This window comes from Anomalospiza imberbis, chromosome 7, assembly GCF_031753505.1.
Source record: "Anomalospiza imberbis isolate Cuckoo-Finch-1a 21T00152 chromosome 7, ASM3175350v1, whole genome shotgun sequence".
In the NCBI taxonomy this organism is placed as follows: domain Eukaryota; kingdom Metazoa; phylum Chordata; class Aves; order Passeriformes; family Viduidae; genus Anomalospiza; species Anomalospiza imberbis.
This window is the reverse complement of record NC_089687.1, coordinates 19,863,539-19,882,956: the sequence shown is the minus strand read 5'-3', so window position 1 is coordinate 19,882,956 and position 19,418 is coordinate 19,863,539. Positions and strand designations below refer to the sequence as shown.

Here is a 19,418-nt window from a genome sequence, read left to right as displayed (position 1 = left end):
GAAGTTAAACTAATGAATTTGATCAATCTGCATCTTTTACCCAAGATACCATCATAATAACTTTCATTCTTTCTTTTCTCTGTTATCTCCAAAAGAAAGTATCTGCTGTAGCTAGCACTGTTAGCACATGGGTAAAACAGCCAATCAAAATGTATCAAGAACAAAATTCAAGTTATACCACTCCTCAGAGGGGACTGATTCCTCTTGCCTGACAAAAATTTTTATGAAAACTGTAGGAACATTTTATCTAGGGGACATCTACTTCTCAGTCAAATCTGGATACAGTCTTCTGCGAGAAAGGACTTTCTCACAAAACCACAAGACTGTTTCACTCAGGTTCAACATAATTGTCCTAACATCACTGTTGACATTGAATGTTAAGCAAAAAAAAATGGTGAAAGCATCTGCATAGTTCACAGAGATGACTAGTGTAACAAATTTGCACTTTGTGCCAGTATGCAAAAAAAAAAAAAAAAAAAAAATTTTTTCACAAAATTAGCACAATGTATTATTAATGGAAAATAACACTTCCAAGGTTTTCTGGTAGGCATGGTGTATTTAAGAAACTAACTGGGACTAAGACAGAAAATTATATTCAGTGATGAAAGACCGAATCAAATTATTGCAAAACATCATTTCCTGCACATGGTAAGCCAAGTATTTTTGAGAGTCGTCTTATCCTGTGAGGTAAAGAGTATCTTACTACTAAAACAGAAATCAACAAAAACTTCTATTGAAATTTGAGTACCACTGAAAATAAAGCCTCTGATCATTCACACAGAGCTACAATACATTACATTTATTTGACTGCAAATTAATCAGTTCCATATCTTCAACTCCAAGGACCAAATGCTGAATAAAATAATGTACGTAGTCAGTTACCATGATTATTAAATTAATTAAATGTTATTAAGCAGAAATTATTTTCCAAGGCCAGATCCAAATATCTGAAAGCCTGTTAAGAACAGCTCAAACAATCAGTTCTGATCAGTGGTATTCCTATTACAGAAATGCTATTTACATTAGTTATTGAAATGGAATTCCAACTAGAAAATACACTAAAGCAGTTACAAATGACTAACATCTAACACATCAGTTCCACCTTAAGTTGTGAACTCAGCACAAAAATAAAGCTTATAATCCCATGACCCCATTCAGTTATAAACTGCAGGTGGCAAATCAGGTGACTACCAGGTGCACTCCCCATGTGTGAAGGATCAATACCTGAGAAGGTTTTCTCTGCCTCCTTCGGTAGCAATTTAACAGGGCAAACAAAATGCATGTGCTAGTGCCAAAATGGAAGGCTGAAGGGCTGCAACAAAATGATGACCCACAGACCAAAACCAGGCTCTTCACCACAGTCTTAATCAGAAAGTTTGATAAGCTTTGTGTACAGACGAAGAAGAAGAAAACTGAGAGAGATGCGGGATAAACTTCAGAAGAAAATAACTGCAACCATACATTAGTGACCTATTTTCTGAAACCAGCTTATCTTATATTGGATTTCTGTCCTGCTAAGCATATCAGAATTCTTCAGCACCAAGATAGCTTCCTCACAGGGAGAGCTTGTTTTGTCCAGTGCTGCACAGAACTGTGTGTTCCATGTACTGCTTCTCGTGCCCAGTATTAGACAACAGTAGTGTGTATAGTATCTGTTACCTTAAGATGCAGTCATGGAGCTACAAATAAATTGGTTCAATCCTAGCAGCTTCGCTTCATTAATGCTAAAGATCATTGTGACACTAATTGATACTGAGCTTGATCTATTTATCAAGTCTTTTACAAGCAGGAGCTGGAGAATAAAAGCCACTTTGTCATTCACATAGAGTAAGCAATAACTACTTAATATTTTGAAGGGATCTTCCTATTGTTTCACAATATACCTTAATTGTATAATGCAATCAATCATAATTCATCACCATAATTCTCCAGTATTTATTCTACAGCAGTTTTATTCTAATGTAGATTTTAATAAGAACAGATACTCTCTTTTATCCATAAGAAAAATAATAAACTATTAATCATGATATGAAGAATCTCTCTTAGCGCTGACAATGACTTCTTGCTTAAGATGAAGCATTTTCATCAGTGAGCTAGTTGTTATGCATTACCAGCTTGTGTGCAGTAGCCTAGTGTGACACCAATTTGCATAATTTCTCTCCTCTAACAGGCTTCAAAAATAATAATAGGCATATGAGATAGAATCCATTATTTTAAACTTATTTCAGCAGCTATCTTCAAGGAGCACTTATCAGCAAAACCTCTATAGAATTAAGTTTAATAAATTATAGATGTATTATTTGGGTTATGCTTTCTGGGCCTATAGCCATGTACATTGAATTCTGTAACAAAGACCAAGGCAAAACCACAAAGCAATTGGCTTGACATCTTCCCAGACAAGAGGCAGGACTGGGAGGCCAAGCAAGTTTGCAGATGACACAAAACTAGGAAGAGCTGCTGACTCCCTCAAAGGCAGGGAGGCCCTGCAGAGAGATGTCAACAAATTAGAGAACTGAGCAATCACCAATCATAAAAAGTTCAGCAAGGGAAAGTGCCAGGTTCTGCACCTGGGATTGGGCAACCCTGGATGTACAGACAGGCTCTCAGAGAGTAATCCAGTACAGTGTCTGGCCTTATAAATTTGAAGAGTAATTTAGACCTTGGTCCACTTTACTGCACATTCTGATATATGGGCATCAATAGGAAAGATCTGATTTATCTTTATCACACAAGTCTACACAATTGACACTTAGGCCTAATGTCCACTAATACAAAAACACATCACCAAAATACTCAGCTATCCCGTTAAGTGAAAAGATACAAGCACCCCAGGAGAAACAACAGATGCCAATACCCACAAGACCAAAAATTCTCAGAGCTTGCTCCTGTCAGCTATTTCACACTGAGGAGCACTAATCAATTTCAATTCCTACTGATTCAGGGGATTTGAAGGAGCTTAATGCCTCCAAGAGCTGAGATCTTGAAGAGAAACAATTTAATAACAAAAAAATTGCCCATGAACTTTCAGAATAGAATTTAAACACAGAATAAAGTACCAAACTGGCCTCTTTCCCAGATTAACTCTTGGGTTCCTGCAGATGGTCTGGAAGAAACTTAAGAGAATTCCTGAACTTAATTTACAAAGAGAAAATATGACAAGTAAGAATGCTGTATCATACACTGGGCACAGTAACTGTGACCTGGAATAATCAACCTTTAGCAGTTCATTAGCAACTATCTAGTTTTCCTTTATACATAATGTTCAGTTTATATAACAGTTCTGTGTTAAATACTGGGGAGTTTCAGAACTCAAAAGAGAAAAACACTATGTGATACCATTTTAAAAAACAGAAAAAGAGAATAGATAAAATAGTTGTATGTCACCACAAGCAGCACTGAACTGAGATATCAGTTAAGGTAGACTAAAGTAGATTAGATTGCACAGACAATATGAAACAGGATCTAATGCATTACATATTTAACAATGTTTCACCTTCAGCCATTTCCTATCACTTCATATGAAAGTGGGTCATTTCCCCTTTAATAAGGACACCCTTTGCAAACAGCCCCAGTTCCTAACTTAGTGTTTAAGCAGGGAGTACCTGCTAAAAGAACAAAGTTTGAAACACCATAAAAGCATGATGAGCAAAACAGAAACTGACATTATCCAATTAAGAAGGACATCTTTATATGGTGTGAGTGATGTGGTGCAATGAGGATGCTCTTTTTACAAGAAAGCATTACAAATAGAGCCTAAATTTCAAATACAATCCTAGGAGTTTGGAGAACTCAAGAGATACTCTTGACTAGAACTCACCTCCCGTGCTGCAGAAAACATATTTTATATATGCTTCAGGTTCTATTTACAAAATGGACAAACTAGTACCTTTCAACAGTAATACCTTGTATTGAAAGGTGTCTCCTACGCAGACATCCCAAGCTACAACTCTCTACACATTGCAGCAATGTCCTATGGCAACAGCCCTCTCAGAAGTCTCCTCAGCTGTTGCCAGGTACCAGGGCAGAGGCAGCCCCATGGTTTGCTCTAAGTGTCCCTTGAAGCTCAAAGCAGGTACATTTTGGCTTCTCTTGTCAGACACATGACTCTGTAGACTAGCTCAGTTAGCCACAGAGGCATGCTGGCAGCTTCTTCTCCCATGCCTCCAAACCCCCTCCCAGCTCCACAGCCAGGGTAAGTTTAAATATATGTGTGAGGTGAAATAAATGTATGTACAGACTTAACAGGGTTTCTGAAAACCCCTTCAGCTATCGCAAGGAACATAAATAAACAATAAAAACAGACATCTTGTTTTGACTTCAGTCTCAGCTTCCTGACATCTCAAACTCTTTCAGCTTCTCACTATAACCAGGAGTTCCCAGTCTCTCATTTCAAGCTTGTGTCATTTACTCTGAAACACATTTGCTCTTCTTTTCTAAATCCCTCCTCCTGATCTCTGCAGCATGCTGGCTTTTTGGGAAAAGAGAGGCTGATTTTCCTTCTAAATGGCTGATAAGAATCCCATTCCTTTACTCTTCTGGCCTGCCTTGCTAGGTCATTCCTCTTCAAACACACTATGTGGCCAAAACCTTCCACTGAAGTCCAGCCTTCCACTTTAAGTTTAAAGTTTGATAATTGATTTGTCACACTGAGTTTCCAATTCTTTATTTAATGCTATTCAGTCATCAAAATTTAATTTTTCCTCCTTGTTTTCCTTTTGTTCTTTTTTTCCTCTAGCTTTTGGCAGGTGCAAAGTTTATTTCAACCAATCTACAGAAGCATAACAAATAAGGCAAATAAAACCACATTCAAAATGATGCTTGTAGTCTGACAGATGTACACAAAAACCTTCCCAATGTCAAACAGAAATTACATATTGTAGATACATTCCTTGAATTGTCCCAGCTGTCAATATATTTTTACTACACTCACATTTCTGTAAATGGACTTTCCCCATCACTACTCTTCACATAATGGAAGGTTTGTTACCCAGCTTAGAAAAACAATGATTGCATCAACAAGATATTAACTTGAGGGTGTTCCAGCAAAAACAAAAATTGTGCAGCGTTTTTGGAAATTGCCCTATCTGATTTATATCCTTGTGTTATCAATTGTATAAAGGTAATTCTCTATAATGAATTATTTATTTCCTGTAGTAATAGACACCTGAGATAGTCATAAATATTTATATGTTCAGTTAATTCACTAATGAAAACTGAAGTAATTCTGAAATGGGATGTTATCAAAGAGGCATGAAGACCTAACAGTCTTTTCAACTTTTACATTAGTGAAAACAACCACTATGTGGGAAGCAACAGGAGGTGGAAGAAGCCTGCTCCTGAAAGCATGGTACAGCAATAGTCTAAGGTATCAAGATAGAATACTTTTGTGTGTATCCCAGAAAAAAATTCTCACTTATCTCTCTATCTCTGTTCTTCCAATTTGTAAAATGTCTGGTAATATCCTCTAACTATACTCCTTTGCAATCCCTAGGCTTCTCACTAGCATTGCAGAGAGATTTCTCTTCAGCAATGGAAATTTCTCTTCTTAGACAATGAGTTATTGGTTTGCATTGACTTGTGGAACTCCACTATTTTTACAGCATCTAAGAAATATTTTGAGTTGCTGGCTGCCTGAAAGTAGTTCAGTACCACCTATGGTCTACAGGCACAAATTCCTTCAAGTTAGTTGGCTGTACTGATATCACCCTGCACCCAAACCAGGTCAACACAAAGAGCTAGAAAAAGAGTTTATTTACTGCATTCATAATAAGACAATGCAGTTTACCAAGGTTTGTAAAGTCAAAAGAGAATAGAAAATTGAAAAAAAAAGTCTTCATCCATTTAGACTCAGATAATTGCTGAAATGTCTTATCTAATAAACTCACAGCTCTTTTTCAGCTCATATCCCCATTCATAATCCATCCCTGTCTCTGGGGCAATTCACCTATGTCTGCACCTCTAAAACACCAAGTAGAAGTCATTTATCTAAGAAGGCAGTAATCTGTTTGTCCATCAAATAATTGCTTTCCACATTCTGGAGAAGCTGACTGCTTTAGGTCTCTTGAGAAAAATCTCACCTACCCCATAACACACTTTATTATTCTCATTTGGGTCAAATTCTTACAATCTATTAGTCCATTGTGAAGTATAACATTAGCTGGAAAATGGGCAAACCTCAGGAAAAAAAACAACTCTCTAAATGGTAACATTTACTTTTTATACATTTGTTATGCTGTAAATTCACAACCATCCTTTAAGCAGACACATAAATGGAATCAAAATGTGTCTCATAGCTAAACAAGTCTTTTAACAGAAGCTGCATGTGATAATAAGGAATGTTGCTGAAGTTAGTGGTTTAGCATGCAATCCTATTTTTGAAGGATGCTGTAACAAAGTAAAGGTACTACTGCAAAGATTAGGGAACAATGTTACAGACTACCCATGCTGCTGTGCTCTCATCACTACTGAGAAAGGTCAGCCGCAAACGAAAAATTATTTTGAAACTGCAATTTTGTATCTTTGCTATAAGGGGGAAAAAAACCCAACCCATCTGTCAGAGACATGTTAGGGAAAGGTGTATTCTGCTGGACTTGTTCTCTGAACAACTCTTTCAAGGACCTGAAATCTACAGTGATTTCAGAAATTATTCACAGGCCTCCTAGATTCCAGAAATAAAAAGGGAGCAGAAAAAATGAGGAAACGTAAGCCATAGTTCATTCTATACCTTCAACTACTGATTGTTGGTGAAAAAGGAAGAAAAAATCTTTCAGATGACAGATTCTAAAGCAGTTGATGTATTTGCTAATTTAGATGCAGAAGATGCAGAAAGGAAGTACAGTGCAGGAAGTGCAGTGCAATGTCACAAAATCAGAAGCCATATGGTACTCCACATAAAAACAAAATCCATTACAGGTTTGAGTTTCACTACATATACAAAGAAAACACTTTAAAAATGTGACTGCCAAAAGATGAAGAGAGAATTATGCAAATTTAAAAGTTAAGCAGGTCACTGGTAGAGAACTTAAGGAAAATACTGAAAATCCAGAATTAATCCTTGACGAGGCAATTAGATTGTGTCAGCAACTGAAGTCATTCATACAATTAGATTGTGTCAGCAACTGAAGTCATTCATACAATTAGATTGTGTCAGCAACTGAAGTCATTCATACCAGAATGACTCCAGTCTTGAGTGGGCTGTACTTTGACATAATGAAGGTGTTCACGAATCCAAAACATTAGGCGGAAACAGACCTGCAGCAGACAGGCATGTGAGCTCTGACTGAAGCACGATCAGCATGTAAAACTGCCCGTCAATTACAACAACGAGCCCAGAATAATGCCCAGCTATTTTGCAAAAGCTTGCAGCATCAGGGCATTTACTTTTTGTGGAAGTGTGGAAGCTGCATTTATCCAGAGGCTATCATCCTTGGTCCCTGTCCAGGCTATCCTACAGCCATGTCTCTGCCCGAGTCTGCCGTGTTCCTCCAGACTGGCCTGGCCTCACTGCACTGTCACCTGACTGGCTGCCATCCCCGGGCCTGCCCCCATGCCTGCCTGGGGTGCTGACAGGATGCCCCAGCTAAGTGTGGCCATGGGCCTGCTGCGCCACTGGCACCCATGGCTCCTGGCTCATCTGCCCTCACTGGGCAGCCCAGCCCACACTGCAGAGTGCCTACTGGTACTTTACTCAAGCCTTTTTTCTGCTAGCCTCCCTCAGAACATGCAAAAGCTTGCCCACTTTTCAAACCAATGAGTAGTGAAACCTGCAGATCCACAGATCCCTGAGTGTGCATCAAGATGCAAAACCAGTGAGATCAAAGAGCCTTACTAACACATGAGCCAGATACATTTTTCTCATGATCACTATTTTCACCTTCTAAAAAGGAAGACAAATGAAGATGCACATGCTACACCATTACCTGGTTATAACTGTTAGGACTCACAGACTCTTAAACGAATGTTTATTGCCGTTCCTTATGTTAACACTATTTCTATAGAAAACATTCACTGAAATAAAAAAAATGTAGTGTGGAATTTGTTATGCAAATACTTTAAGGCAAGCAAACTCTTTTTTGTATTTTTTTCTTTTCCCCCTTCACATAGAATAAGCAAGAATTTGAGGCCATAAGGACATTTGTTCTTGGTTAAGTAATTATTTAGACAACCAATATTTAATTACACAAAAAGCCACACTGTAAAGTAGAACCTTATTTCAGAGACAGCTTTTAAAAAAATCCTCTCTCCTAAAACCTAATTTCAAATTTAATAATTTTCTTTCTTCTATTAAATAGACAGCTCTTGCAGAATCCTGGCAATTCAGTATGTATTATTTAACAAAATTAGTCTTTGCCATAAATGATAAAATTATTCTGATTTGTATGTCTCTGGAATTCATGCAAGAGTAAAACCAAGTTTGAATGCTAACAAAGTATTCTTCTGCCTAATGAAATATTCATACTCATTTGTCATCAAGACTTTAATAAGGAGGAATACAGCCTTCTCACTTCTGTCAGTAAAGGACTAGCAAAGTTCTTTCCTTCATTTAATTTTGAATGTCTCCTGAACCACTCCTAATAATTTCCTTTTCCTGTACAACACAGTACTAGAGATATTTAAAATTTAATTAGAAAGATGACTCCATATTTCAGGTAGAAAAATAAAGTTTATATATGTGCATCACCCAGAACTTACAGTAGTTTTTTACCATTAAAACTTCACACTACCACTATGTTTTCTGCATCTCTCCAGATGTATTATTAAGATAAGAAAAACCAGATTAAATAAAGAATAAAAGCTACACTACAGCATGGGGAGGCAAATAAAACAAAACTTTAGGACAACTTTATCAAGAACCATACCTTGAGGAAATGCCATCATTGCAGCCTTCTTGTCCACAGTATAGCCTTGAAGTCTAAAATGATGTTTTTTCCATTTCAGTTCTTGTGGAACTAATCAGATAGCAAAAGATGTGCCCCTGGACACAGAATTTTACCATGTGGAAAAATTACCCTAATTTCAGAAGGGGGAAGTGGGGTGTGGATTCTTCACCACAACTGTTTACAAGGAAAGCACTTTACCTGATTTAACAAGTAAACAAAATTGCATTCTCAGGTGTTCCTTGTATATGTTTCATCCCCACTGTTTCAGCCTGTCACAAAGAGCACTCACTTTCCAGCTCATACAGTAGATGAATTTTCTATTCCAAAGGCCTTCTGGCAGATTGGTCAACAGGTGTTCTTTTCACAGCAGCCAATTTGTTGCTGAGGGAACATGAAACTAAACATGTTTTCTTGGGAGTGCTGCTGAATTCTGTGAAGTTCCCAGCTGAGCAACCTTAAGCCATCAGAAATCACCATATTACCACCTTTTGCCCAAATAGGTTTGTTTCTCTGCATTACAGTCAGTCACCATAGTCCTTCACTCTTGAAACTGGAAAGAGGTCAAACTTTCCCTAGTGAGAAGCAACTTAGCCTTACATGAATCATCCACATATTTCTTGAGGTTATCGTTAGCTGGCTTCTGCAGAGCCTCCAAACCTTCTGCCAGCATATAAATTGCTTCTGGAGCTATAAAACAAACATCAGCAAGGGAGTTGCACTGACATCACTTTCCTATATATTAGCTGTTGTGAAATTCAAGTCACTTAATCTAACACCAGTCCTTCCTCCTGAATTGATGACAATATACACGATGTTCAATACAGCAATCATTTTAGTTTTATAATCATTCTTCACTAGGACAGTGTCTCGCCACAAACCATGAGGCATCATACTGGATATAGCTTGTAAGCAAATTGCTTACCTTTTGGCATATATAAAATGTTCATTACAAAACAATGTAAGATCAACAGCTGAAAAATATCCTTTAAATTTCATTAATGGGGAATTTTCCTCATTAACATAGTTGTAAATTATTTTTAATGATTTTCCAAAAGTAAAAAAGATAAAGTGATTTTTTAAATACTTTTAACTTTTGAAGATACACTCTTTTTCCTTGAATTCATTTTTAATCACAGGAAGTTTTCTGAATTATGTACTATATCTACTGTATTTATCTCATCATCTCTCCTGGCTGGCCTCTCGGAGCCATTAATTCAATGTTTCGTCTGTTACAGTTGCTCATACCACGGATGACATTTACATTAGGTTTGTTTCCTCAGAAGAAAATATATTGGAAAAGGTAGTCTGACAGGTCTTTATACCCATTTCACAGGCTAAACACAAGTTATAAAGATCATTCACGTAACTACTGACAGAAATGATGAGAGAAGAAGTGGAGACAACAAGAAGCGCACCAAACATGCCCTCTTTTTTCAAGTGAATTGGAATTAATCACATCTATCATTCATCCTTCCAGTAGGTTTAAAATAACAGTGTAAAAAATACACCAGGAGACATGAAAATGGCCATCCCACTCTACATGTTTTACAACTCCTCCTGCTTTATGCAGGAAAACTGCTATCAAAGGCAATATTGCATTCTTTCAATATCAGAAATAAGGCTTTTTTTTTTCTTTCAGAACAGATTTTATACCACTTCTGTAGAGCAAACAGAAAATGTATCAAATAGCTCAGTGACAAGTTGTATGGAGATACTACAATGTGACAGGATTGTCCCATGGTAGAGAGGAGGTCAGTGAATGTTACTCACATCCAGACTGTCCAGTAACATATTTACAGATCAAAAACTTGAAGAACCCTGAAGGAAAACAGCTTCTGCTCTCCATATACCTCCAGGTTTTAATACTTTTTAAGGTATTAAAAAGTATGCAGTAACCGGGACAGGGAATTTTGCAACAATTTTTCCTTTTTCCGAAAAAAACCCCTCACCTATGTAGAATAACAACTTTTAAAATTTTTTTTTTAAAACAAATGCCTCAGGAGGATGACAGATTCTGCAAAATCTGCAGTGAGCTGCTAAGCATTTGCACAAAAATAATTTTCTACCATCAGCCAGAGTCTTGGTATGTTCAGAGGACTGACCTTCAGGATACCTCAATCCTACAGGCAACCTTTACTCTTAAAAATCATTGCACCACATTAAGCTACTTCTCCATTTCCATTTTTTCATGTTCATAGTACTTCTTACTTTGTGTTAAAATTTTGTATATATTCTGTACATACTTACGCACAATAAAAAAGGAGAGAGCGTGAAAGAGAGAGGGAGAAAGAGAGGGAGAGAGAGTTACTGAAAATGTTTGTCCTGTCTGTCTTTCAGGCCCAAATTAATCACAGTTCATTTCTACCCTTCTGTCCATGCCAGGCTGGGTAACAGAGAATAGTAGAAGGAGGAAGACCATGGAAGAGATTTAGAACTCTCAACAGCATTGGTCACCAAGGACTAATAGAACAAATTCTGCTTACAGTGAACTACCATGAACCATCTCCCTCTTTCTGTCACAACTGCACTATGCCTAAGCTGAGGGCAGAAGTAGCAGAGAACACCACTAGCAAGCAGGAACCTTTTCACCTGGAAGAGTTCAGTAAATTCTGCATGTGCAGGGAAGTATTTAGGGAACAAAACAGTGGATGGGATTTTTCTTTTTCCAATAAGTAGTCAAATATAAAGACAAGATTCCCTTTGGGATCAGGACCACTCTTCTATATCTACCCAGGAAATCATAATGAGTGGAGACAGCACTTCCAAACTGTTTTAAGCAGCATTTTCTATTGTTTCAGATTCCAGTGCCAGGAGAAATTTTCCTTAAATATTTCTACATTTTCCTTTATTATCCACAAAAAAGTGCCAGAGATACCTCTACCTGCTTGTACCTATTTTTATGTACAACACATAATTTCCATATGAATCTCAAATCTCTACTTAGTGTGTGCTTACAGCTGTACTTAAGCTGCCCATGGTAAAACAAATGACCACCCCTCTGCAAGACACCTCCCACACCGTACGATATTATAAATCCTTTGTCAAAACATTTACAATATGCTGCTTATTAGTGACACAGAGTCCTCCTAAAAAACTGTTCTGCAAAAAATTTCTATCTCCTTAAAGTCACAAGTAGAAAATAGAACACCTGGAACAAGGAGATGCAGGACTGCAGTTAAAAGGCTCTATTTGAGACCTGCACACCTGGGTCCAAATGTAAGAAAGAGGAAAGGCTGGGAAGGCAGCAAAGGTAAGGCACAACTGCACACCTACAAGTTCAGTACAGCCTCCATCATAGAGTCAGAACTGTGTTAAGGATAGAGTAGAAGATTTACTTGGTACTATGACAATCTGATACACCTTGGGCTTAGAGCAGCCTTACCAGTAAAGGTATCATCACTGCACTCCCCAAGATCCTCCATATAGTCCCCAAAAAACATTCGTATGTCTACAAGTCACAAAGCATTTTGGAGAAGAAGCTGTGGCATATACTACAAATCACTGTGTATTCTATATAAATATCTTGCAAAACCAGCTTTGTCAAGGACACAGGCATCTGCTAGCTAACAGGAGTCAAATCTTTTATACACATGGATAACTGTGTATCTCTGCAAAAACTGTGCTAATCTAACTACATTTTGTCTTGCAAGGGTGAAGATCACCTTAGTGCAACAATGCCAACTTTCTTGTCATTAGCTCCATTATCACAATGACTTTAAAAGACCTATTCTTGTTACTATACACACACATAGGTATTCCATGCAAGAATTTTGGGCTTTTTTAAAAAGAGCTAACACTTACAATGTGCAAATCCTTAGCTGGAAACTGTTACCTACAGCATTAATATTTCCAGTGAATTGATTTTGCGTTTTAAAATTTTTGATAATGAAATCCCCAGGTTTCATTTCACAATAGGATGACAGGGCCATGAATCCTGACGAGAAAGAAAGCTACCATTTTATTTCTTTGGCAAAGAACCCAAGCAGGAAAAGGTATACCATGAGTCAATTCTTCAGACAGGAGTTATAATGAAAGCAGTACAGGCTGTACTCTTCACAATCCATCCTTTCTTATTGTATCAAGGTTTTAAAAGCTTATTCCTCCTCCAATACTCTAGGCACTGCCCCACATCATAACTATCAACACTACAAAATCATAAGTCAAAACTAATAGCCTTTAAGGTGTAGTTTATAACAATCACTCTTTTGAAGGAAGCCAACAGGTAAGGTCTATAGAAACTAAGCACTGAATTTTCCTTCAGAGGGGAGACTAAAAAGTTACCTGAAAACCATACCTAAGAATTTTCCCAGTCACAGAGATTTGTATTTCATCATGCCACATACCGCTCAGTTCAGAAGTCTCTCTCCAGCAAGTAGTTTCTGAACAGCACTAGAAAGAGAAGGGGCTGAAAAAGCCCAAAATTGCATGGGCAGTTCTACCCCTAGGTAATATTCATGAATGGAATTACACCTCTAGTGCAACCTATCAGGTATAGCTGGGCTATTACAGAAAAGTATGAAGGCCTCATTGCAAAGCAACAACTGTCAGTAATTGTTACATTTTATTACATGTTCTCCATAACTTTCACAGTGTTCTTGGCATTAAAATGAAATGAGGAATCAGCTATTTGGCCCAGCTCACTAGCTTAATTTCATTACATGAGAAAGAAAAAATATTAATAAATACAGCTCCAAGCAGAGAAACAGTCCCCAGCAACCAGCTGACATCTCTAAGACAATTTTGACATGTTAGCAGAATCAGACAAGGATTTGTCTATTTTGTGGAAGTAAGTCAGAACACATTTAGATTTTTTCCAGGGTGCCACAGATGACAACATTTAAAAACTTTCTTACCTAAACTGGTTTGCTTCAGGACTTGCTGTGTTCTCATCTGTTGCAACAAGAAACAGAAAAAGCAGAAGTTTGACAGTTTTCAAGACACTTGAGATCTCTGGCATTTTTCCAGATATTTCAAACTAACAGACTACCCAAGCTAGCAGTTGTTACAAACCTGACTGCATTATAATTCTACTCCAAAGCTGACTAACAACAAAAGAGAATAGGTGAAAAACTAAAGGTTGAACTCCTTACCTGACATAGCTCCTGTTAGCCATATGCTCAACACAGCAAAATATACTGCCTCTCTGAGCAATAAACCTACAACAGACAAAGGCTGAATTATTAACAAGAACATGAGGAGGCCTTAAAAGCACATGATGAATGAAACAGAAATACAAAGCTTACAGTCTGAGCTAGTTTGTAAAGGAAACTTAGCTCAGTTGATCTATTTTGAACACCAAATGGCATATGGAAAGAAGCAGGATGGTGTTTTATTATAATGTAGGGGAATGGTGAACACAGTCCCTTAAACTGTCTTCATACTGGTCTCTCACGATGTAGCATTTGACTAAAATAGAAAAATCTGATTTTTATTATATGGTGGTTGTATACATTCCCATTCCACTGGTCACCTCTCTTTTTAGTCATTAACTGCTAATGTGCTTCCAAAACTCTATAGTAGCCTCCAGCTTTTTGCACCAAACATTGTAGATATGCTCAAATGACCTCAGGTGACTGCAGTCAGGGCCTCAGATGACCTCAGGTGACCCCAAATGACCTCAGGTGACCCCAGTCAGGGCCTCAGATGACCTCAGGTGGTCTCTAGGTCTCTAGGTTCATACTGTATTTCAGGTTTAAAATTGGGTCATCCAATTAACTTTTAATATGGCACAGCACAGCAGGAATGAAAGTTACAGATATCTGGGCAAGGGCTAGAACTTCTTTTACATAACTTTGTGTCTTTGGATACTGCTGATAGCAACTAGAAAGTACCAACCAACATAAGAACCTTGCCAGGACAAAAGGAGATATTGACACCAATTTATCCTCTCAAGAGAGAATTTTCTAGTTCCTCTGTATTCTGTTCTGCAGAATTCTTATTTTTACTTTCAATGCTATGAAGCAGACACTAATGATTAGGACAGCATTCAGAAAATTACATTATCTGTCCAGGCACTTCATACTGTTCCATCTAGATGTTAGGTTCCTAATTCTAGGGGTGGGAGACATAGGACTCATCTTAAGTATTCAAATGTGAATATCCACATGGAAGTTGGACATGTAAACTGACATTCACCACAACAAGAAAATAGTACCAGCATATGGAGCCTGGAGAGGAACATCACTCAGGAAAAGAAAGTCCTTGTCTGCATGGTGCCTCTGGGAAACTGGGACCAAGAGATTTAACTTCCTTACTTAAATACCTCCCCTTACTTGGAATTCACCTTTCTTTCTTATACTTTAAACTCAACTCCCTCCAGGTTTGAATCACAGGCAGCCAAAAGTAAAGTGGCTGGTTCCCATCTTTAGACACAAAGGAAGATGGACAATTAGTTCCTGAATTACAGAGATTAATATTAGTTCCAGGTACATACACGGCAGGAAGCATGTGTTTATTAACAGAGATACTATCTGCTTTATAGAGTCTACCTTGCTATTTAATACACTATTTTCAGTCATTGCACACAAGGTGGGAATAGTTATTCAGCTCAGATTAAATACAAGCAGATTTTTTTTTCTCACCAAAATGCTCAGCTTAATATATTGTTGAAGCTTTCAGCCTTGAACACTGACCCCTCTGGAAATTATATCCCTTTCAAGTGCTTCAGGTTTCTTACTACAGAAATCTCCAGAGCTTACTGCAAGCATTGCTCTGTGAATCAGAGGGGTAAACAAATCACTATTATTTCTGCCACAGTAGTGGCATGAGACTGAAGGAGATGAAATTTTCTTATAAATTCTGGAAAGCGTATGTGATGTGAGAAAGATCAAAGCAAAACAAACAAACAAGTGCATGCAGAATATTAGGAAAACAGCTGAAGAGACTGATAGCAGTAATTATGCCATTATTTCAAGTGGACTGAAAATATCCCACACTCCCCAGTGTACTGAATGTACCTCTCTCCACAGTCAGTATGCTACCATGTTTCAGGAGACGAATAAATTTTCCTGAATTTTCATCTATTTCATAAGAAATATTATAAAATTAGCTTAGTCTACTGTTTGCATACATGTAGTTCTGCAAATGTCTCCTTTTTTCACATACAGTGTCAGTACTCCCTCTGCACACAGCAGGATAGAGGCCATGTCTGAAGAAGAAACTAGATGAGGGGTGAAGGAAAAGAGGACCAGTCAGCAAGAAGCTACAGCACAACTTGTTCCTTACAAAGCAGCAGCACCAGTGAATGAAAAATGTTGTACTTCCTCCCCCCTCAGCACATGCCATTACCACAGGCCAATTCTCAGCTGTGTTCAGTAGAGCTTTTCCCTACTGTATAGCATTCAGATGAAAAAGCTCAGCCTTACGCTGTCAGTCATTTATCCCAGAGCACTGCTATTCTAGCTACAGCCATACAGCTTTTCAGCTTTGGCAACAGGAAAGCATGTATGGCTTTATACAATGCATTATTCAGAGAAGTTCTCTTTCCCAGAGAGGGAAAAATTCCTTGCAGCGATTTTGCACAAATAAACAACAGAAGTTTCTCAAATTATTTTCCAGATTTCTGATGGGGTGCTGTGTTTCTTCACTATTTATGTCACATGTTCAATTCTCAAAACAAAAGCTGTGCAGAGATGTGAAAGATGTATGAAAAGCAGAACAAGTTAGGAAAGAACTAGTAGAAGATTGATTTCATGACTTTTATTTATCCATCTCCATTTCTACCTGAAGAGTCACCCCACTGTCCACAGAGGAATGGATGTTTCCCTCAGCTGCACAATGTAACCCCCCAGGGTGACATCACCCTCAGTGTGTCCTTTTAGATTTTCCTGCTGCAGCTCCTTCACCTTCCTCCCATCACCCCTCTCTATTTTAGGAGCTACATGGCTTTATCACACACCAGAGACATAATCCATCACAGCAAAAGAGTCCTCATGTTGGATTCCTCAGGTTAGCACTATGAGGAATACGCCTCCATATTTTCATGAGTAATACAGGAGTCTTTATTAAAAATGCCACTCTGAACTTGTGTCCTGGATGATTGCCAGCCCCATTACAGCTTGTTTATTCTGCTGCAGTACAGTTCAGTTTAAACTCACAAAAATTAGAACAGTAACAACAAAAGAAAAATGCCTACTGAATGAAGTGCTGATTCTTCCCGCAGGTGCAGAGTATTCCCAACTTCCCTACAACAATCAAGCCCAAGATGTCTTTCTGTTCCCTGGCTCTACATTACTGAAGTTCAGCTGTAGAGTAGACTGGTAAAAAGTTTAGTGTTCATCTGTCCAGTTATGCTCAGGTTTTGTAGGAGGCTTTGTTCCTCCTTCTCCTTTTCTGTAACTGATCCATAGGCTCTCCTCCCTTGTATTTCCTTGGATCATGAAAATTCACTTCTAGGGGCAGGAAGTTTGGAAAAACTAATGAAAGAAAAGCTACAGGCACAGAATGTATCTCACTATGTGTGTTCAGATGACAACTTGAAACTAGGGCTAGTTAAAAAAGCCCCAAACCAAAACCAAATCTTTAAGCAGAACAAAAGTAAACCATTATAATAACTTTCAGGACTTCAAACCCCCTTCCTATACACAAATGTTCTTTGATTACTCTCACAGCATGGCAGTACATCAGCACTTAATTCATTACCCCCCTCTTCTCGAGTTTGTCAGTGGCCAGAAGGCTGGTAATGACTAACTTCTGTCTTTGTAACACAAAATGTTTCTCTTCCCCAGACAAGCCTGCACTCAGGAGTCCCTTGTTAGTGAGCCTCTCCAGGCATTAGCACAGCAAGAATCATTGTCTTTGTCCAATGAACTTTTTATTGAGAAAGCATTTGGCAAAAACACTGCAAAACCAGTCCTGCAAGTTCTTAAAGCAACCAAATAGCCACTGCACTGCTAACTGAATCCGTCCTCTCTGTAGTTAGAAAGTCAATAATATAGATACAGTATTTCTTCTAATCAAGGATTTTGGATGGTACTGGAGAATTCACTTCACGTGAACGTACACCCACAGGGCAGCACATAATGCTGAGGAAGGAATCACCCAGTGGCCCTCTCTCCAATGTGCACAAACACAGTGCTGCAGATAACGTTCCTTCAGCTTCCTAACCATGGAACACCATGGAGCAGCACGTATCAGCACAAAAGTTCATCTTTTCCCTGCTTCTAAAACAATCCATTTGCACTTAAACTGACTTTCCATTTTTAAAAGGGTCTGAAATGGCTTCTACAAATCTATATCCACCTTGACTCCTAGCCAGATTACTATATGAAAATCTTAGCCCAAAGGAAAAATGGCTCTGCTTGGTTCAAGCCACATTTTTATTGTTTGAATAAAACTTGGGTGAATTCTATTTTCATTTTTGTGTTACAATGTCAGTAATTAACACCAACTGGGATTAACATTTGAAGGATTAAATCATATAAAGTTGGAATATTAACTGCATTACAATTTGAATTTGACATTAAGAATGAGCTGGACTTCAATTTGGGAATATAAAAAGGGTCTTGAAAAAGGATTTTATGTGTTTTCAGAACATATTCTGCATGACTCCACAGTAGGTTAAGATACAATTTACTGCTTTGACAGAAAAAAATTCAGTAACTGCATCTAACTTGCTGACAGTGACCTCTATTACTATACATCATGCTGAAATTTCTGTACAAGAACATAATTTTCCACCTAATAATTGCAGAAAACCTCAAAACACTGATCCTTGGTTTTCAGTGCAATGAAATGGAAATTCCAGAGTGCAGCTTTTGAAGGGGCAGATGAAGTAAGAAACCTAGTTTTTAAAAATGAAAACTAAAAACCATTTTGTATTCACAAAACTAAATGCATTACTTCAGAGAAATAAACAGGAAGACATTTTAAGTTAACCTTATCTCAATCTGTGTGCAGCATTGTCTATGGATAACAGTACCTTTCTTTTCTTTTGCTAATAATTGCATACCTGTAGGTACCCAGGAGGAAGACTTGCTTAAATGAATTTATCAAGTGTTATCATAGTATTTGCAATGTATATTATGGTCCGCTAGTTACTATAGGTCGCTTAAGGAAATACTATATACTAGAGCCAGATCTATTTAGGGAACTTACAGAAACTTTTCTTCAGTTATTCACGGCCTTGTCCCGATGGGCCGGGATCCCACGTCACGCCTACTTACTTCTTGCCTTGTAGTGTCTTCTGCCACTTTTAATCACGGAGATTTTTTTCCCCTGAGCATTCCTTACCTATGATTTTGGAAAAACAGGCACAGCTGGTGGCCCCCTCGAAGGCGGGGTACCCGCACAGCCTCAGCAGCAGCGCTTCTAAGAGCGCCGCCACCCGTGTCCCCAGGCAGCTCAGGACCCGGCTCAGCGGGGCCGAGGCCGCCTCCCTTCCCCGCCTAAGTCCGCGGGGCTGACAGCAGACTTCGCTGGGGCCGAGACCGGCTCCCGGCGACAGTGACAGGCCCTGCCAGCAGCGACTCGCTAGAGGTGACAACCCCTGCCCGGCTCTGAGCGCCAGAGGACCGCAAGGAGAACGGCGAGCGCCATTTC

The 19,418-nt window shown here is 38.4% G+C and overlaps 1 protein-coding gene across 13 annotated transcripts in view; it reads right to left on the bottom strand.

Moving 5' to 3' along the window:
• The window catches only part of MYO3B (myosin IIIB), a 214,312-nt gene extending 195,114 nt beyond the window's left edge, over positions 1–19,198 (bottom strand). For 10 of the 13 annotated variants that reach the window (XR_011000806.1, XM_068195832.1, XM_068195831.1 and 7 more), the window contains exons 1-3: positions 18,975–19,198; positions 13,970–14,035; positions 13,733–13,769 (exon numbers count right to left, since the gene is read on the bottom strand). Coding sequence is in view for 12 of the 13 variants with exons in the window: in XM_068195832.1 (XP_068051933.1) it covers positions 13,733–13,769; positions 13,970–13,976 (44 nt within the window). In the remaining variant the exon portion in view is untranslated. The remainder of the gene's footprint in view (positions 1–13,732; positions 13,770–13,969; positions 14,036–18,974) is intronic. The other 3 variants (XM_068195834.1, XM_068195842.1, XM_068195843.1) reach the window with 1 other exon arrangement.
• Between the last annotated feature and the right edge of the window lie 220 nt (positions 19,199–19,418).